Source organism: Salmo trutta, chromosome 22 (genome assembly GCF_901001165.1).
Source record: "Salmo trutta chromosome 22, fSalTru1.1, whole genome shotgun sequence".
NCBI classification, from domain to species: Eukaryota; Metazoa; Chordata; class Actinopteri; order Salmoniformes; family Salmonidae; genus Salmo; species Salmo trutta.
In genome coordinates, this window is record NC_042978.1 from 49023790 (window position 1) to 49045578 (window position 21789).

General features: G+C 45.2%; 1 protein-coding gene across 2 annotated transcripts in view; it reads left to right on the forward strand.

Moving 5' to 3' along the window:
- LOC115158886 (solute carrier organic anion transporter family member 2A1) overlaps window positions 1-21789 on the forward strand; it is a 42897-nt gene that overhangs the window by 5906 nt on the left and 15202 nt on the right. For both annotated transcript variants that reach the window (XM_029708305.1, XM_029708304.1), the window contains exons 2-6: window positions 16244-16381; window positions 16686-16848; window positions 18011-18223; window positions 19916-20014; window positions 20459-20598. In XM_029708305.1, coding sequence (XP_029564165.1) covers window positions 16244-16381; window positions 16686-16848; window positions 18011-18223; window positions 19916-20014; window positions 20459-20598 — 753 coding nt within the window. The remainder of the gene's footprint in view (window positions 1-16243; window positions 16382-16685; window positions 16849-18010; window positions 18224-19915; window positions 20015-20458; window positions 20599-21789) is intronic.

A 21789-nucleotide genomic window follows, 5' to 3' on the forward strand; every position in this document is an offset into this window, starting at 1 on the left:
AATCCAGGGAAGACAGGAAGCACTTAAAGTAGCTAGCCTTAGCTAACAAGCAAAAACGTTCTCAAAACGTTGCAGATAGAAATGTCATGAATAGAGCCGACGTTGTTCCTAATTCAACATGTCAGAGAGACATGTTTGTTCTACATAGCATATTTCTATCTGAACGTTACAAAATGTTGTGTCCTGCTGAACGCGCCCCAGGTTGTTAGCTATAGCAAGCTAATGGAGGTACCATGACTGAACAAGGTGTAGCCTAAACAAATGGTTAATGGTCCTGTCCACAAGTTGCCTAGTTTTAAAACTGCCTTATGCTTTATGATTGTTAAATGTGGCCCGCCAATGCACCATAGAAAGAAACAAACTTTGCGCAGGTATTATGGGTCAAATCTTTTCAACGGAAGAATCAAGTCATTTTTTTTCTGAGGAAAAGAGGGAGTACTTTAAACCTGGCTCTGAAATGCAATTGAGGAAAGTACGAGGGTTGAACGAGACTACAAATTCAAAAACCTTTCTATACTCAAGGCAGAGAAATACATACTGTAGCTAGACTGTTGATTTACTATTAAAAACTTAATGCTGCAATTGTTTTTATTTTGGTAAGCAGCTTGTGTTTCGTAGCTTTTTCCTGCAGTCAAATGACCACATCGCCCTCTAGTGGCATTATGGGTGGAATGTTATTAATATTTTTCCTAATTAATAAACATATCTTTTTAAACGCCGAAAATCTGGTGTTTCTATGTCAAACGTGTTGTTATATATCAGTCTTCTGTGATGTATATAAAGTGTAATATTGGGAGGCAAACTCAAAATGTAATACATTTCAACTCCACTATTCCTGACATGGTACAGGTGTCTTCTTTCTTTTTAAGCCCATAACCACGTGTGTGTGAGGTGTTTACTTTTGATTAAGACTTACCAAGAAACTCTCTGTGTGACCTTGATTTAACCCACTAAGGTAAAAGGTTAACCAGGGTAACTAACTAGAAGGCTGGTGATGACTGGTTAGCTACGGTGAAGCAAGAGATTTGCCTTGCATGAGGTGTATAATTGGAGGCGGAGCTGGGGCGAAGCCTGTCTGCCAACCAGCTGATGTAGGCTGAGCTATTTCTGTCATGACATTCCCAGTGGGTCAGACATTTACATACACACAATTAGTATTTGGTTGCATTGCCTTTTAAATTGTTTAACTTGGGTCACATGTTTCAGGTAGCCTTCCACAAGCTTCCCACAATAAGTTGGTTGAATTTTGTCCCATTCCTCCTGACAGAGCTGGTGTAACTGAGTCAGGTTTGTAGGCCTCCTTGTTCACACATGCTTTTTCAGTTCTGCCCACAAATTTTCTATAGGATTGAGGTCAGGGCTTTGTGATGGCCACTCCAATACCTTGACTTTGTTGTCCTCAAGCCATTTTGCAACAACTTAGGAAGTATGCTTGAGGTCATTGTCCATTTGGAAGACCCATTTGTGACCAAGCTTTAACTTCCTGACTGATGTCTTGATATGTTGCTTCAATATATCCACATAATCATGATGCCATCTATTTTGTGAAGTGTACCAGTCCCTCCTGCAGCATAGCACCCCCACAACATGATGCTGCCACCCCGTGCTTCACGGTTGGGATGGTGTTCTTCGGCTTGCAAGCCTCCCCCTTTTTCCTCCAAACATAACGATGATCATTATGGCCAAACAGTTCCATTTTTGTTTCATCAGACCAGAGGACATTTCTCCAAAAAGTATGATCTTTGTCCCCATGTGCAGTTAGAAACCGTAGTATGTCTTTTTTATGGCGGTTTTGGAGCAGTGGCTTCATCCTTGCTGAGCGGCCTTTCAGGTTATGTCGATATAGGACTCGTTTTACTGTGGATATAGATACTTTTGTACCCGTATCCTCAAGCATCTTCACAAGGTCCTTTGCTGTTGTTCTGGGATTGATTTGCACTTTCGCACCAAAGTACGTTCATCTCTAGGAGACAGAACGAGTCTCCTTCCTGAGCGGTATGACGGCTGCGTGGTCCCATGGTGTTTATACTTGCGTACTATTGTTTGTACAGATGAACGTGGTACCTTCAGGCATTTGGAAATTGCTCCCAAGGATGAACCAGACTTGTGGAGGTCTACAATTTTTTTTCTGAGATCTTGGCTGATTTCTTTTGATTTTCCCATGATGTCAAGCAAAGAGGCCTTGAAGGTAGGCCTTGAAATACATCCACAGGTACACCTCCAATTGACTCAAATGATGTCAATTAGCCTATCAGAAGCTTCTAAAGCTATGACATCATTTTCTGGAATTTTCCAAGCTGTTTAAAGGCACTGTCAACTGAGTGTATGTAAACTTCTGACCCACTGGAATTGTGATACAGTGAATTATAAGTGAAATAATCTGTCTGTAAACAATTGTTGGAAAAATTACTTGTGTCATGCACAAAGTAGATGCCTTAACCGACTTGCCAAAATGATAGTTTGTTAACAAGAAATTTGTGGAGTGGTTGAAAAACAAGTTTTAATGACTCCGACCTAAGTGTATGTAATCTTCCGACTTCAACTGTAATTACTTAACTCAAGAAAAAAAAGAAATGTCCTTTCACTCTCAACTGCGTAAATACTTGCATGAACATAACAAGATTCAACAACTGAGACATAAACTGAACAAGTTGCACAGACATGTGACTAACAGAAATGGAATAATGTGTCCCTGAACAAAGGGGGGGGGGGGGGGTCATAACCAAAAGTAACAGCCAGTATCTGGTGTGTCCACCAGTTGCATGAAGTACTGCAGTGCATCTCCTCCTCGTGGACTGCACCAGATTTGCCAGTTCTTGCTGTGAGATGTTACCCCACTTTTCCACCAAGGCACCTGCAAGTTCCCGGAGATTTTTTAGGGGGAATGGCCCTAGCCCTCACCCTCCGATCCAACAGGTCCCAGACGTGCTCAATGGGATTGAGATCCGGGCTCTTCGCTGGCCATGGCAGAGCACTGACATTCCTGTCTTGCAGGAAATCACCCACATGTCATGTCATGTCAGGATGAGCCTGCAGGAAGGGTACCACATGAGGGAGGAGGATGTCTTCCCTGTAATGCACAGCGTTGAGATTGTCTGCAATGACAACGAGCTCAGTCCGATGATGCTGTGACACACCGCCCCAGACCATGACAGACCCTCCACCTCCAAATCGATCCCGCTCTAGAATACAGGCCTCGGTATAACGCTCATTCCTTCAACGATAAACGTGAATCCGACCATCACCCTTGGTGAGACAAAACCGCGACTGATCAGTGAAGAGCACTTTTTGCCAGTCCTGTCTGGTCCAGCGATGGTGGGTTTGTGCCCATAGATATGTGTAGTTATTTTGTGCCCAAGATCTGTGAAGTTATTTGGATTTTTATGAACTATCTTTGAAAGACAGAGTCCTGAAAAAGGGACGTTTCTTTTTTTGCTGAATTTTATATACATTTTACAGACAGTATATATTACTCTTTTTTTTGTCCCTGCCTTTGCCTACCCTCAACCCCTCCCATCTATCTCTGAACACCATCCAGTCCCATCCTTCAGCTCCCCTCAACCCCTCCCATCTATCTCTGACCACCATCCAGTCCCATCCTTCAGCTCCCCTCAACCCCTCCCATCTATTTCTGAACACCATCCAGTCCCATCCTTCAGCTCCATCCAGTCCCATCCTTCAGCTCCCCTCAACCCCTCCCATCTATCTCTGAACACCATCCAGTCCCATCCTTCAGCTACCCTCAACCCCTCCCATCTATCCCTGAACACCATCCAGTCCCATCCTTCAGCTCCCCTCAACCCCTCCCATCTATCTCCTAACACCATCCAGTCCCATCCTTCAGCTCCCCTCAACCCCTGCCATCTATCTCTGAACACCATCCTGTTTGATTTGTAGCTGCCATACATTTTTAACTGTGCTGTTTAACAATATTTCTGAACCTTTCTATTCTCATAGGTCTCCCGAGTGGTGCAGCGGTCTAAGGCACTGCACCACAGTGCTAGCCTCTCTGGGTTAGGCGTCTAGAGGGACACCTGTCGACAACTTCCAGTGAAATTGGAGGGCGCATTTTGTTTATCAGATAATGTACCATGGAATCGGCACATCCAAAAATCTCCTCCCAACTATTTTACAACTTGTATCGTGCAGCTGTCAATTTTTTTAATCCTTAAATGTAACTAGTATACTTTTTTATTTATCACAATTTTCTTTAGCCAATTTTGGTCTTTAATGCAGGGCCGACAGACAAGTTCCTCACCTTCTCTCCTTTCCAGTTACCTCTTCCATTTTTATTAACTGCATGTTAAAAAAGTCCTATTTACGAGATAGTCTAGTCTCATTTTCGTCATTATAGTTTTTTTCTGGGTTTATTTAGTCGTCAATTGCCACTGAAAAATAGGTGTTTGACAAATATTTTTGTCACAATTTTTGTTGACGAAATGATCATTGGGTCTGACTTTTTTATTTATATTTATTTATTTATTTTATCTTTATTTAACGAGGTAAGTCAGTTAAGAACAAATTCTTATTTACAATGACAGCCTACCCCGGCCAAACCCAAACCTGGCCGACTCTGGGCCATTTGTGCGCCGCCCTATGGGACTCCCAATCACGGCCGGTTGTGATACAGCCTGAAATCGAACCAGGGTCTGTAGTCACACCTCTAGCACTGAGATGCAGTGCCTTAGACCGCTGCGACAGTCGGGAGCCCCCAGACTTAACATTGTGTTTGCGTCACAAATGACAATCTATTCCCTACATAGTGCACTACTAAAAAAGTAGTGCACAATATAGGGAATAGGGTGCCATTTGGGTCTAAATTAGTGCACTATATTGGGAATATGGTGCCATTTGGGATGCGGACTGTCACACAGGCTACAGTATTTACTCTGTAACAGGCTACAGTATTTACTCTGTGGCAGGCTACAGTATTTACTCTGTGGCAGGCTACAGTATTTACTCTGTGGCAGGCTACAGTATTTACTCTGTAACAGGCTACAGTGTTTACTCTGTAGCAGGCTACAGTGTTTACTCTGTGGCAGGCTACAGTATTTACCCCCCAACAGGCTACAGTGTTTACTCTGTAACAGGTAGAACCTTCCTACCCTCTTATGGTATATAAAACATGGAATCCATAACAGGTGGAATGTCCTTTTTTTAACACTAATCCCATGACAGATGAACCCTAAATGCTTTTGTTTTGAGCCAGACACTTTAATCGGTGTATCAGAGTTCATTTGAATTGATGGTACTCGTTTCCCATGCTTTCTTCACTTCTTATTTCTTTAGGTTTCATGTGCTTTGACCTGTCAGTTATTGGCATATTACTGCGTTGTAGCGGATAAATAATTCCCTTTTTATAAATAAGATGAAAGTACAGATGTAGGCGTTTACAACACCAGAGTGCATTGCAACTCACTGCATTTGTCAAGTCATAGATTTTACAGTGAATGTGCTGCACATGAGATGTGATGACAGGTAAAACTAGTAATCTATCTGTAATATTTGGGTCAGAGTGGATATTTCCAAAAGTCAACTAATCATTTGTAATCTGAACTGTTGGCTAGAGACGGTATTGGGTAGTTTACAACCTGTCAATGTGAACGAGCAGTGTGTTGTAACAATGTGACGGACCCCTCTGCTGTTTGGGTCTGAGAGAATAGGTGGCTGGGAGAAGGACTGTCCGAATCTGTCCAAAACAAACACGCTGCATCCTAATCCACTCTGAGCCTGTGTAGGTCCCAGTTTACAGGGTGGGACTGCAGTAGGTCCCAGTTTACAGGGTAGGACTGCAGTAGGTCCCAGTTTACAGGGTAGGACTGCAGTAGATTACAGGGTAGGACTGCAGTAGATTACAGGGTAGAACTGCAGTAGATTACAGGGTAGGACTGCAGTAGATTACAGGGTAGGACTGCAGTAGATTACAGGGTAGGACTGCGGTAGTTTACAGGGCACAGGGTGGGACTGCGGTAGGTTACAGGGTAGGACTGCGGTAGGTCACAGTGTACAGGGTAGGACTGCAGTAGATTACAGGGTAGGACTGCAGTAGATTACAGGGTAGGACTGCAGTAGATTACAGGGTAGAACTGCAGTAGTATACAGGGTAGGACTGCGGTAGGTTACAGGGCACAGGGTAGGACTGCAGTAGGTCACAGTGTAGGACTGTGGTAGGTTACAGTGCACATGGTAGGACAGCGGTAGGTCCCAGTGTACAGGGTAGGAATGCGGTAGGTTACAGGGTAGGACTGCAGTACGTCACAGTGTACAGGGTAGGACTGCAGTAGGTCACAGTGCACATGGTAGGACTGCGGTAGGTTACAGGGTAGGACTGCGGTAGGTTGCAGGGCACAGGGTAGGACTGCAGAAGGTCCCTTTAGATACAGATTTGTGCTGCAGATTGCAAATCCTGAACCTCTCCTCCATCCCTATGGTACATGTTATACACACACACACACACACACACACACACACACACACACACACATTCCCAAACCACGTGGTCCAGCTCCAACCCCAGACGTGTACAGCAGAAAGGTGTGGGTGTATGTTTAGTGTGTGTGAGTGATTACGCTGTGCTCCATCAGTGTGTGGGCATGTCGGTTCATGTGCTGGTAGCAGTAACCAGGTAGTCTGTCGGTGGTGTTGTGTCCTCATACGTCTGTATGACGCAGCGTAGCAGTGTTGGATACGTGCAGTGTGATTACTCTTCATGTGCTGGCAGCATTGGGATCCCTTTACCGTAATTGTAGACTGTGAAATCACAGATGAACGCAAACACTGACACACCATTTACTACAGCCTAGATATTGCCTCCCTTTATCACTCAGCCTAGATACTGCCTCCCTGTTCCACTCAGCCTAGATATTGCCTCCCTGTACCATTCAGCCTAGATACTGCCTCCCTGTATCACTCAGCCTAGATACTGCCTCCCTGTTCCACTCAGCCTAGATACTGCCTCCCTGTATCACTCAGCCTAGATACTGCCTCCCTGTATCACTCAGCCTAGATACTGCCTCCCTGTTCCACTCAGCCTAGATATTGCCTCCCTGTTCCACTCAGCCTAGATACTGTGTCCTTGTATCACTCAGCCTAGATACTGCCTCCCTGTGCCACTCAGCCTAGATACTGCCTCCCTGTATCACTCAGCCTAGATATTGCCTCCCTGTTCCACTCAGCCTAGATACTGTGTCCTTGTATCACTCAGCCTAGATACTGCCTCCCTGTTCCACTCAGCCTCAATACTGCCTCCCTGTATCACTCAGCCTAGATATTGCCTCCTTGTTCCACTCAGCCTAGATACTGCCTCCCTGTATCACTCAGCCTAGATATTGCCTCCTTGTTCCACTCAGCCTAGATACTGCCTCCCTGTATCACTCAGCCTAGATATTGCCTCCTTGTTCCACTCAGCCTAGATACTGCCTCCCTGTATCACTCAGCCTAGATACTGCCTCCCTGTATCACTCAGCCTAGATACTGCCTCCCTGTTCCACTCAGCCTAGATACTACCTCCCTGTATCACTCAGCCTAGATTCTGCCTCCCTGCATCACTCAGCCTCAATACTGCGTCCCTGTATCACTCAGCCTAGATTCTGCCTCCCTGCATCACTCAGCCTAGATACTGCCTCCCTGTTCCACTCAGCCTAGATACTGCCTCCCTGTTCCACTCAGCCTAGATACTGAGTCCCTGTATCACTCAGCCTAGATACTGCCTCCCTGTATCACTCAGCCTCAATACTGCCTCCCTGTATCACTCAGCCTAGATATTGCCTCCTTGTTCCACTCAGCCTAGATACTGCCTCCCTGTATCACTCAGCCTAGATACTGCCTCCCTGTTCCACTCAGCCTAGATACTGCCTCCCTGTATCACTCAGCCTAGATATTGCCTCCCTGTATCACTCAGCCTAGATATTGCCTCCCTGTATCACTCAGCCTAGATACTGCCTCCCTGTTCCACTCAGCCTAGATACTGCCTCCCTGTATCACTCAGCCTAGATATTGCCTCCCTGTATCACTCAGCCTAGATACTGCCTCCCTGTTCCACTCAGCCTAGATACTGCCTCCCTGTATCACTCAGCCTAGATATTGCCTCCCTGTATCACTCAGCCTAGATATTGCCTCCCTGTTCCACTCAGCCTAGATACTGCCTCCCTGTATCACTCAGCCTAGATATTGCCTCCCTGTATCACTCAGCCTAGATATTGCCTCCCTGTATCACTCAGCCTAGATACTGCCTCCCTGTATCACTCAGCCTAGATACTGCCTCCCTGTTCCACTCAGCCTAGATACTGCCTCCCTGTATCACTCAGCCTAGATACTGCCTCCCTGTTCCACTCAGCCTAGATACTGCTTCTCTGTATCACTCAGCCTAGATATTGCCTCCCTGTTCCACTCAGCCTAGATATTGCCTCCCTGTTCCACTCAGCCTAGATACTGCCTCCCTGTATCACTCAGCCTAGATATTTCCTCCCTGTATCACTCAGCCTAGATATTTCCTCCCTGTATCACTCAGCCTTGCTCTATACTGAACATGACCCTGTTCTCAGGCATAAGAAAAAAATGGAAGTTTAGGGTTAATATATCAGAAGAAATGTTGTTTCGCAGAAGCATGTGCGCCAAAAAAACAAAACATCTTTACAGGAAATTGAGTGTTCCTCTTTTCCGAAAACAGTATCAGAAAACTGATGCGTTTACTATGTAGAAAAATGTATCAATGTTCAAAATTCATGGTAGACTTAATCATTCCTTCACATGCACTGCATGTGACCACAACTATTGTAATTACAACAATGTTAAGGAAGGAATGCTAATTGATCAGAAGAAAAAAAATATGTTTGTGCAAAATTGTTTTGTTGCAAAATCTGTGACGTTCTAGCCTCTGATAGAATCTATAAAGCCAGAGCATTTGGCTACCTTTCTGACAGATGGACTTGGCCTGGAAACTGAAGATAATATATTTTCTCCTAAACTTTGCTTTAGTCGCATGAGTACATGTGTTAAATCAAACTGAAACCTCGGTTCAGGCAGTCAGGCATGTCAACAGAGCTTTCAAAAAAAGTTATTTGTGAAAAAATGTCATTTTTATTACAATCCACCCAATTTATCGCAACACAGAATGGACATAGCTTTGGATTTGAATTTAGAGAACATTCTGTTTGCCATCTCAGTACTTCACTGGGCTTATCTCTCGTCTGTTGGTTTGCTAGTGACTACACCCTCTAGGTACAGAAAAGGTATTGCGACCTAAACAACACCCTATTCCCTATTTAGTGCACTACTTTTGACCAGAACCCATAGTGGAATAGGTTTCCATTTGGGACACAGACAAGGTGTGTCTTTCTGACTGCTTCGTACCTCTGCTCAGTTGTTCTGAGAGGTCAACCTCATGCTGCTACCTCTGTTTACAAGTCTATCTCTCTCTCGCTCTTTATTTATTCATCTTTCTCTCTATCTCGCTGTCTCTCTCTCTCTATCTCGCTGTCTCTCTGTCTCTATCTCGCTGTCTCTCTCTCTCTATCTCGCTGTCTCTCTCTCTCTCTCTCGCTTTCTCTCTGTCTCTATCTCGCTGTCTCTCTCTCTCTATCTCGCTGTCTCTCTCTCTCTCTCTCTCTCGCTGTCTCTCTCTCTCTCTCTCTCGCTCTCTCTCTCTCTCTCTCTCGCTGTCTCTCTCTCTCTCTCTCGCTGTCTCTCTCTCTCTCTCTCTCTCGCTGTCTCTCTCTCTCTCTCTCTCGCTGTCTCTCTCTCTCTCTCTCGCTGTCTCTCTCTCTCTATCTCGCTGTCTCGCTGTCTCTCTCTATCTCGCTGTCTCTATCTCGCTGTCTCTCTATCTCACCGTCTCTCTCTCTCTCTCTCGCTGTCTCTCTCTCTCTCTCTCTCTCTCTCTCTCTTTCTCTCGCTCTTGATCTCTCCTGGTTTAACCTTTCCCTGTGACCTGCTACCTTCAACCAGTGACAGCATTTAAAAAATATATATATATATTTCACCTTTATTTTAACCAGGTAGGCCAGTTGAGAACAAGTTCTCATTTACAACTGCGACCTGGCCAAGATAAAGCAAAGCAGTGCGACACAAAACAACAACACAGAGTTACACATGGAATAAACAAACATACAGTCAATAATACAATAGAGAAAAAGTGCAAATGAGGTAAAATAAGGGAGGTAAGTCCTGTTCTCATACACAGACACACATGGACACACATGAACACACACATTCTGTTTGTTTGTGCTCATACACCAGTAAATCACCAGTTAGCTGGATCGTTATCCACAGGCAACGTAAGCTGTGTAGCCTAATGAGAGGAGATTGTTCAGGAGGATTGTATTGCATCATAATGTTATTGTGTAGCAGAGCCTTTTCAAGTCCATTCACCATAATGTTGCCTGGGATCTGCTTCTCACTTTCAAGTCTTTTGGGCTCTGTCACGCCCTGACCTTAATTCTTGGTTGTAAACCTATTCCTCTATGGGTTCTGGTCAAAAGTAGTGCACTAAATAGGGAATAGGGTGTTGTTTAGGTCGCAATACCTTTTCTGTACCTGTTTCCCAATCAGAGGCAGCTGTCTATCGTTGTCTCTGATTGGGGATCATACTTAGGCAGCCCTTTTTCCACCTGTGATTGTGGGATCTTGTTTTTGTGTAGCTGCCTGTGAGCAGCCCCAGAACGTCACGTTTCATTTTTTCTCCTGTTTTGTTGTTTTGGTGAGTTTGTAATCATCAGAATCACCTTGTTATCATTAAAGTGACTCACAGTACAGCACCTGATTCAACGAGTCATGACTTTGCTTTAGTTTTGTCTTTTACGCAATACAGTTTTAGTTAGATGTATACATTTTTTAAAACAACCACACATAAAGCCGATGAATACATACATATATATACATGGGTAGAATCATGGAGGATAAAGTCTGGGATTTATTTCCATTGTGGTCCTCTTACCAAGAACATGGAACAGCCAGTCACAATTAGCTCCCTACAGACTTCCCAAAGTCTGGGACTTGGAAATATAATGGCGCGGCAACCGTTTAAAAATTGCTCCTGACCAATTGTGCTATTTTGTGTTTTTTATTTTTATTTTTTTCACTAATCGTAACTTTTTTTTATACATAATGTTTCTGCCATCGTTTCCTATGACCGAAAACAAGCTTCTGGACGTCATAACAGTTATCACTAACCTCCATTTGGACGAGGACTTCTAATTCAAACTCGAAGAAGGAGTAGATGTCCCTATAGAGGCCGGCGTGTGGGATACCTGACGAGACTACGTCGGAGGGTGGAGAAATCGCCTTTACCCTCTTCCGTTATATTGGAGAACGTGCAATCACTGGAGAATAAACTGGATGAGCTGCCTCAATTACCTTGTACCCCTGCATATTGACTCGGTACTGGTACCCCGTCTATATAGCAAAGTTATCGTTACTCGTTGTTTATTTGTTTCTTGTGTTATTATTTGTCTTTTTTATTTTTTTTCTTCTTTATTTTACTCTTTCTCTTCTTTTTATCTCTACATTTTTGTTTTGTTTGAAGGGCCCATAAGCGTTTCACTGGTAGTCTACACCTGTGGTTTATGAAGTATTTGACAAATACTTTTTGGGTTAGCCATCTAGATTTGCTTTCAAACCTGAAACATCATATTTGAATGTTTTTATTTTCATGGTTAGAGAGGCAGTAAAACAGATTTGATCCTTAAGTCTACAAAACTCTGAATTATAGCTCTACCCCCGAGGTACCCCTGAGGCTTACATAGCAGTAGAGGATAATGTTGCCAGACTTGCCGTTCAAAACTAAATCACAAAACAAAAAGGTTTTTCAGCTCGTTTGGTTGCCTGAGCAAGCAGGTCTAGTCGAAACATTATCAATTAAAAACCTACTTGCTACAGGGATGACATTGAATCTGTTGTGTGAGCTAAACTGAACCAGGATTTAATAGGAGCGGTAAGCGTTCCAGAATCAGACTGAGATTACCTTCCAAATAGCTCCCTATCCCCTACATAGTGCACTAAATAGGGCTCTGGTCAATTGTGACACACTATAGTTGGGAGATGATTGTGCCTCAGCCTGTCACACGGCAGCTGGTAAATAGATTTACTACTGCTGTTTTCATAATCCACTTCTAAACCTCAACATGTCCCCTCGGGCCTGGGATCAAATATAATACCATTTTATTTGTCACGAGCTTCAGAAAAAACAGCTGTAGACTAACAGTGAAATACTTACTTTCCAACAATTCAGAGATAGATACAACTTTTTTTTTAAGTAGTGACATGAGGAATAAATAGAGTGAATAACGAGTAAAAATAACATGGCTTTATACAGGAAGTAGCAGGTAATAACATGGCTTTATACAGGAAGTACCAGGTAATAACATGGCTATATACAGGAAGTACCAGGTAATAACATGGCTATATACAGGAAGTACCAGGTAATAACATGGCTATATACAGGAAGTACCAGGTAGTAACATGGCTATCTACAGGAAGTACCGGGTAATAACATGGCCATATACAGGAAGTACCGGGTAATAACATGGCCATATACAGGAAGTACCGGGTAATAACATGGCCTTATACAGGAAGTACCGGGTAATAACATGGCCTTATACAGGAAGTACCGGGTAATAACATGGCTTTATACAGGAAGTACCGGTTAATAACATGGCTTTATACAGGAAGTGCCGGGTAATAACGTGGCTATATACAGGAAGCACCAGGCAATAACATGACTATATACAGGAAGTACCAGGTAATAACATGGCTATATACAGGAAGCACCAGGTAATAACATGGCTATATAAAGGGAGTACCAGTACTGAGTTGATGTGCAGGGGTACATGGTAATTGAGGTAGCTACATTTACATTTACATTTTAGTCATTTAGCAGACGCTCTTATCCAGAGCGACTTACAGTAGTGAATGAATACATTTCATACAATTTCATACATTTTTTTTTTTTCTCCCTGTGCTGGCCCCCCGTGGGAATCGAACCCACAACCCTGGCGTTGCAAACACCATGCTCTACCAACTGAGCTACAGGGGAGACAGCTATGTACATACAGTATAGGTAGGGGTAAAGTGACTAGGCAACAGGACACTTAATAGGCTGTAGCAGCAGGGGTCGAGAGTCAGTGCAGGCAGCCTGGTCTCATTGACTATACGTAACATGGTAATAGTAATACCGGGACATTCAAATTAGAATGATATATTACGTTTGGTATGCTTCCATAAGACAGAAGGTTACTTAAGGCCTAACTTGAACGACCAGCAATGCAAAGTTTGCGTGTTTGAATCTCACCACGTTAGCAATTTAGCAACCTTGCAACTTAACTTACTAATATGTATCTACTTTGAAACTACTTAGCATGTTAGCTAACCCTTCCCCTAACCCTAACCTTAACCCTTTTAGCTAACACTAACCTTAACCCTTTAACCTAACTCCTAACTCCGAACTTTAACCCAACTCCTAACTCCGAACTTTAACCCCTAACCCATTAGCCAGCTAGCGTTAGCCAGCTAGCGTTAGCCAGCTAGCGTAGCGTTAGCCAGCTAGCGTCAGCCACCTAGCAACCAAGTTAAAGTTAGCAACAACACATTTCAATTCGTAACATATTGCACGAAACGGTTGATGGGCATCCACAAATGGATACATACCATACGAAACGTAACATATCGTACAGACTAATACGAAATGTTCTGAGACCAGGTTGGTGCAGTGTTTTGGGTTGTGTATGTGTGTGTTTTGGGTTGTGTATGTGTGTGTTTTGGGTTGTGTATGTGTGTGTTTTGGGTTGTGTATGTGTGTGTTTTGGGTTGTGTATGTGTGTGTTTTTGGGTTGTGTATGTGTGTGTTGTGGTCTGTATGTGTGTAGTTCACTACTATGGGCCCTGGTCAAAACAAGTGCACTACTATGGGCCCTGGTCAAAAGAAGTGCACTACTTTGGGCCCTGGTCAAAGAAGTGCACTACCGTAAAACACTGATTCTCAAATAGCTGCCTGTCCCTTTTTAATAGCCGGGCAACGGCGCACATTTCTGCAAATAAACGTCGGTTTCAAGTAAATGCTGTGCCTAAATGAATTGCTTAAGAGGACCACAAATTGTTTACAAGGTTTCATGTTTGATTTGTTAATTTAAATAATTCAATAATCACTCAGAAAACAATGATGGGAATTATCCACTTTTATCAGCAGGCAGGCAGGCAGGCAGGCAGGCAGGCAGGCAGGCAGGCAGGCAGGCAGGCAGGCAGGCAGGCAGGCAGGCAGGCAGGCAGGCAGGCAGGCAGGCAGGCAGGCAGGCAGGCAGGCAGGCAGGCAGGCAGACAGACAGACAGACAGACAGACAGACAGACAGACAGACAGACAGACAGTCATTGACTGCTAACAGCTAAGAACTTCTCGCTAACTGGCAAACACAAAAAACAGTGAAAACTTCAGGAGTTACAGAACCCCAGAAATTGGCAGAGTGACAAATTGCACAAAATGCCCAGTCAGAAGAGAATAACTATTCTTTCAAGGATTATATATGTTTTTATTAAATTCTGGAATTAAATAATGAACTATGCAAATGAGCGAAAGCTGTTTGCATTAAAGGAAATAGATGCCTGGTTCAAATAAGTGGCTGTTGCGTTCAGTGATTGAAGTAAATAAACGCTAGGGATATTTATTTACGTTTTACAGTATGTGGGGATTAAGGGTGCCATTTGGAAGACAGGCTCAGCCCATTTGAAGGGTGTCACAGTGGCGTCTGAGCCCATCTGACCGACAGACAGACAGACAGACAGACAGACAGACAGACAGACAGACAGACAGACAGACAGACAGACAGACAGACAGACAGACAGACAGACAGACAGACAGAGACCGACCGACCGAGTGAGTGAGTGAGTGAGTGAGTGAGTGAGTGAGTGAGTGAGTTCCAGGACACTGGGAAACGGCCAATGTAAATTTCATCACAGCTTGTCTCTGTGTCAGAGAAATAGATCCAAAGACAGGATTGTAAGCAAAGCAAACTTAAGTGATTGACTCATCTCTTGAAGCTGAGTACAGGGTAAACAAACAGCTTAGCGTGCCCGAGACCTCCATGTACTTTTCTCTACTATAAATAAAGTACTCACTGTTCTTTTTGTATGTTACTTTTTAAGACCTCTCTCTCAACTGAGGCCTGGCCATCATCAGCCACCGAATGCTATACTTTAATAATGTTTATAAAGCATTGTACCTTTCGCAATGTGACCCTTGTTGGATCTGGAAAGACGAGGCAACATACGACTTTACCTGGAGATTCCTCCTCCTAGCCCTTTATGGAGAAGCTAGGAGGAGGAAGCAGTGAACTTTCAGGCAGAAGAGGAGAAAATAGCTTCAGTTTCTAATTGAAAACCTTTTGACTGCTACTCCAGGTTTCCATTTTTCGTCCGTGACCTACAGTGTCTTCAGATGTACCTCAGCCAATCAGCTGGTTAGGTCCGTGACCTACAGTGTCTTCAGATGTACCTCAGCCAATCAGCTGGTTAGGTCCGTGACCTACAGTGTCTTCAGATGTACCTCAGCCAATCAGCTGGTTAGGTCCGTGACCTACAGTGTCTTCAGATGTACCTCAGCCAATCAGCTGGTTAGGTCCGTGACCTACAGTGTCTTCAGATGTACCTCAGCCAATCAGCTGGTTAGGTCCGTGACCTACAGTGTCTTCAGATGTACCTCAGCCAACCAGCTGGTTTCAGAACAGCCAAGGTTTTAACTGCTGTAAGCTACAGCGCTCTGAGTCTGTCGTCTCAGTCAGGAGCTGATGATGGAAACTCTCTGACACTGGAAAACATAATCCTCTTTTTTTATATCCTCTAAGTGCATCTCAAATGGTTCCTTATTCCCTAGATAGTCCACAACTTTTTACCAGGGCCCAAGGGTCAAGGGTAATGCACTATTTAGATAGCAGGGTGCCATTTGGGGCACAGACAATAACATTGTTATTAATTGTTGTTACTTTAGTGCCTTTCTGGGGGGAAAAGTCACACTTTCTTTCAGACTGGCTCTGGACTAGACAGCCGATGTGGGATTTGTTGTGGCTGGAGGCTATAATAAAGGCTGTCCATCCATAGGCTGTCCATTTTCTCTCTCTTCTCTCTCTCTTCTCTCTCTCTCTCCTCTTTATCTCTCTCTTTCTCTTTCTCTCTCTCTCTCTCTCTCTAACATATTGTCTGTCTCTCTCTCTTTTCTCTTTCTCTCTCTCCTCTCTTTCTAATGTATTGTCTCTCTCTCTAGCTGTTTGTGCTGTGTCATGGCCTGCTGCAGCTCACCCAGCTCCTGTACAGCTCCTACTTCAAGAGCACCATCACCACCATCGAGAGACGCTTTGGCCTCAGCAGTTTCTCCTCTGGCACCATCTCCTCTCTGCACGAGGTAGGAGCCAACCAGTAACCACAGCACAGTAAACTCATGTTCGATTAATCTCAGGTGGTGCTGAAAGAGCAGAAATGCACAGGCACTGAATGGTGTTGTGATATGACTCGTTATGTTAGTGTTATGTGAGTATGCCACCTGGTTTTGTTGAAGCGCTGTCCGAGCCTTGCTCCTAGACAACGAGTAGAATACAAGCAGCCATTTACTGAGTGTGTGTGTCTCTCTCTCTCTCTCCCTCCCCCCTTCTCCCTCACTCTCTCTGCCCCCCCCCCTTCGCTCGCTCTCTGTCCCTCCCTCCCTCTAGGTGGGGAACACAATTCTGATAGTGTTTGTGAGTTACCTGGGCAGCAGGGTCCATCGTCCTCGTCTCATTGGACTGGGTGGTCTGCTGATGTCCATCAGTGCTCTGATCTTGGCCCTACCTCACTTCCTGTCCGAGCCCTATGACTACGACTCTGTCATACATGGTAAGATCTTGGGATGAAATATATCTCTAGTACAATAGTCTGCAATACCAAGGATACACCTCTAAGTATGGGTAGATTACATGGGCTGGTTTCCATCACACAGAATATCTGTAGAAAAGATTTGTTAGTGCAGGACTAGGCTGTTACTGTGTCCGGGAAACTGGTCCCGTGAGTTTTAAAACCTAGTGTATGGCAATGCAAGTATCATCCACAGTCAGTCTCTATAAAGCAGCAGTCCCAGTGTGTTGGACCTGGTTCCGCCTGTCATCGAGAGGATGGATGGATTTAGAGAGGATGGATGGATTTAGTGAGGATGGATGGATTTAGAGAGATGGATGGATTTAGAGAGGATGGATGGATTTAGTGAGGATGGATGGATTTAGTGAGGATGGATGGATTTAGAGAGATGGATGGATTTAGAGAGGATGGATGGATTTAGTGAGGATGGATGGATTTAGTGAGGATGGATGGATTTAGAGAGATGGATGGATTTAGAGAGGATGGATGGATTTATTGAGGATGGATGGATTTAGAGAGGTGGATGGATTTAGAGAGGATGGATGGATTTAGAGTGGTGGATTGTGGGAGCCAGGCTGGCTTGCAGGTGCTCTCTAGCTGAACCCGATCCACATAAATCAGATGGAAAATGTTCATCTCTGAGCACTCCAGGAAAGCCAAAAAGATGAAGACTGTTTCCCAGGCTGTTGGTTTAACTGAGAGCTCTGTTCACTCTCCTCCTCCACACACACACACACACACACACACACACACACACACACACACACACACACACACACACACACACACACACACACACACACACACACACACACACACACACACACACACACACACACACACCACCATACCACACACCACCATACCACACACACCAGTAGGCTGGCTGGCTGACCTCCTCATTGTACTACTGAAGGGTCACATGAAACTCCAGGAACATGAAGTCAAGTGTGTGTGTGCTTTCTTCAGATCGCCAAGACCTGTGTTCCCTCCAGGGTACCTCCAACACCACAGAGGCCTGTAATTAACCGATTTGTGTGTGTGTGTGTGTGTGTGTGTGTGTGTGTGTGTGTGTGTGTGTGTGTGTGTGTGTGTGTGTGTGTGTGTGTGTGTGTGTGTGTGTGTGTGTGTGTGCTTTCTTCAGATCGCCAAGACCTGTGTTCTGTCCAGAGTACCAATCACACCACAGAGGCCTGTGGGAAGACAGAGATCAAGCGTATAGCAGACACCAACAACTTGTGGATGCTGATGGCTATAGCTCAGCTGCTGTTCGGGGTGGGGTCTGTTCCCATACAACCCTTTGGTATCTCGTATGTGGATGACTTCGCCGGACGAGGCAACTCCCCCCTCTACATAGGTAAGAGGCCTGCAGCTCACTGAAACACTAGACCCTCTACATAGGTAAGAGGCCTGCAGCTCACTGAAACACTAGACCCTCTACATAGGTAAGAGGCCTGCAGCTCACTGAAACACTAGACCCTCTACATAGGTAAGAGGCCTGTAGCTCACTGAAACACTAGACCCTCTACATAGGTAAGAGGCCTGCAGCTCACTGAAACACTAGACCCTCTACATAGGTAAGAGGCCTGCAGCTCACTGAAACACTAGACCCTCTACATAGGTAAGAGGCCTGTAGCTCACTGAAACACTAGACCCTCTACATAGGTAAGAGGCCTGCAGCTTACTGAAACACTAGACCCTCTACATAGGTAAGAGGCCTGTAGCTCACTGAAACACTAGACCCTCTACATAGGTAAGAGGCCTGCAGCTCACTGAAACACTAGTCCCTTTACATAGGTAAGAGGCCTGTAGCTCACTGAAACACTAGACCCTCTACATGGGTAAGAGGCCTGCAGCTCACTGAAACACTAGTCCCTCTACATAGGTAAGAGGCCTGCAGCTCACTGAAACACTAGTCCCTCTACATAGGTAAGAGCCCTGTAGCTCACTGAAACACTAGACCCTCTACATCGGTAAGAGGCCTGTAGCTCACTGAAACACTAGACCCTCCCTACATAGGTAAGAGGCCTGCAGCTCACTGAAACACTAGACCCTCTACATGGGTAAGAGGCCTGCAGCTTACTGAAACACTAGTCCCTCTACATAGGTAAGAGGCCTGCAGCTCACTGAAACACTAGACCCTCTACATCGGTAAGAGGCCTGTAGCTCACTGAAACACTAGACCCTCTACATAGGTAAGAGGCCTGTAGCTCACTGAAACACTAGTCCCTCTACATAGGTAAGAGACCTGTAGCTCACTGAAACACTCATCCCTCTACATAGGTAAGAGACCTGTAGCTCACTGAAACACTAGTATAATAATAAATATCAGACACAATGACAGCAGCAGACCACCCTGCATCCCACTGCTGGCTTTAACCAGCAGCAGACCACCCTGCATCCCACTGCTGGCTTTAACCAGCAGCAGACCACCCTGCATCCCACTGCTGGCTTTAACCAGCAGCATACCACCCTGCATCCCACTGCTGGCTTTAACCAGCAGCAGACCACCCTGCATCCCACTGCTGGCTTTAACCAGCAGCAGACCACCCTGCATCCCACTGCTGGCTTTAACCAGCAGCAGACCACCCTGCATCCCACTGCTGGCTTGCCTCTGAAGCTAAGCAGGGTTGGTCCTGGTTGGTCCCTGGATGGGAGACCAGATGCTGCTGGAAGTGGTGTTGGAGGGCCAGTAGGAAGCACTCTTTCCTCTGGTCTAACGAAATTCCCCACGGCAATGATTGGGGACATTGCCCTGTGTAGGGTGCCACCTTTCGGATAGGATGTTAAACGGGTGTCCTGACTCTCTGTGGTCATTAAAGATCCCATGGAAATGATCGTAAGAGTAGGGGTGTTATCTATGGGTCCTGGCTAAATTCCCAATCTGGCCCTCAGACCATCACGGTCACCTAATCATCCCCCCTTCCAATTGGCTCATTCATCCCCCTCCTCTCCCCTGTAACTATTCCCCAGGTCGTTGATGTAAGTGAGAATGTGTTCTCAGTCAACTTCCCTGGTAAAATACCTTGACTGTCTCTCTTCTCCTCAGCCATCCTGTTTGCTCTGTCTGTGTTTGGACCTGCCTTTGGCTTTCTGCTGGGCTCCGTCATGCTGAGGATCTATGTGGACGTGGACAGAACCGGCTCAGGTAGGTACTGGGTTTTACATGGAGGACAGAACTAGTTCTGGTAGATACTAGGTTTGGATTGTTACATTGGTGGCAGAGGTTGTGTAGCTGGTTAAGAGGGTGGGATTGCATAGCTTGGGCTCATGTTGAAAAGCTGTTATCAATCTGTTTCTGTCCCTGCCTTGGTCTCTCTCTTACGATGTCTCTGCCTGTCCGTCTGTCCGTCTACATTTACATTTTAGTCATTTAGCAAACGCTCTTATCCAGAGCGACTTACAGTAGTGAATGCATACATTTCATGCATTTTTTTGTACTGGCCCCCCGTGGGAATCGAACCCTGTGGCTCAGTAGTCACCAACTGAGCCACAGTTGGTAGAGCATGGTCTGTCTGTCTGTCCTTCTGTCCTCTCCTCTCTCTCCCTCCACACCCTCCCTCTAACTTTCCTCTCTCCTCTCTCCCTCCAGTCACCAATGCTGAGCTGACCCCTACAGACCCTCGCTGGGTGGGTGCGTGGTGGATGGGCCTCCTCATCTCCTCTGCCAGCCTAGCCCTGACCTCCATCCCATACTTCTTCTTTCCTCGCAGCATGCCGCTGGAAAGCAATGTAGGTAACACTCCGTCACCAGGGCCCTATTCCCTATATAGTGAACGACCTTGACCAGGGGCCCTATTCCCTATATAGTGAACGACCTTTGACCGGGGTCCTATTCCCTATATAGTGAACAACCTTTGACCAGGGGCCCTATTCCCTATATAGTGAACGACCTTTGACCAGGGGCCCTATTCCCTATATAGTGAACGACCTTTGACCAGGGGCCCTATTCCCTGTATAGTGAACGACCTTTGACCAGTGGCCCTATTCCCTATATAGTGAACGACCTTTGACCGGGGTCCTATTCCCTATATAGTGAACGACCTTTGACCAGGGGCCCTATTCCCTATATAGTGAACGACCTTTGACCAGGGGCCCTATTCCCTATATAGTGAACAACCTTTGACCAGGGGCCCTATTCCCTATATAGTAAACAACCTTTGACCAGGGGCCCTATTCCCTATATAGTGAACGACCTTTGACCAGGGGCCCTATTCCCTATATAGTGAACGACCTTTGACCAGGGGATGAATTTGGGATGCAGCAATAAATGCTTATAATTTGCTTATGAATGTGTCATAAAGTCTGTATGTTGGTACGCGTCAAATAAGGTGTTACTAAAATTCCCTAGTAAATAAAAACATTCCCCAAACCAAGGAGCAGCATGCAGTGCTACGTTAGTATTGTGAGAGGAGGAATTATTAAGTAAACTATCTTCCTCAGGTTGTAAGAACAATGGCCAGACACAAATATAATATCTATTGTCGTGTGTCGTTATACTGAATGACTTGAAATACCTACAGCTTAAAAATAAAATATTTTCTGGGTAAATGATTCTCAGGTTATACTGACCTCTTCTGGTATGGAGCCAGTAGTGCAAATTATTAAATTACTGTAGACCTATAACACAAAGCGGGGCCCAGACTAGTGTCCTGTCCAGGGGGTGTACTCGTATATATCAAGATTCTCTCTCTCCCTCTCTCTCTCTGTCTCTCTCTCTCTCTCTCTCTCTCTGTCTCTCTCTGTCTCTGTCTCTCTCTGTCTCTCTCTGTCTCTCTCTCTCTCTCTCTCTCTCTCTCTGTCTCTCTGTCTCTCTCTCTCTCTCTGTCTCTCTCTCTCTCTCTCTCTCTGTCTCTCTCTCTCTGTCTCTCTGTCTCTCTCTCTCTCTCTCTCTCTGTCTCTCTCTCTCTTTGTCTCTCTCTC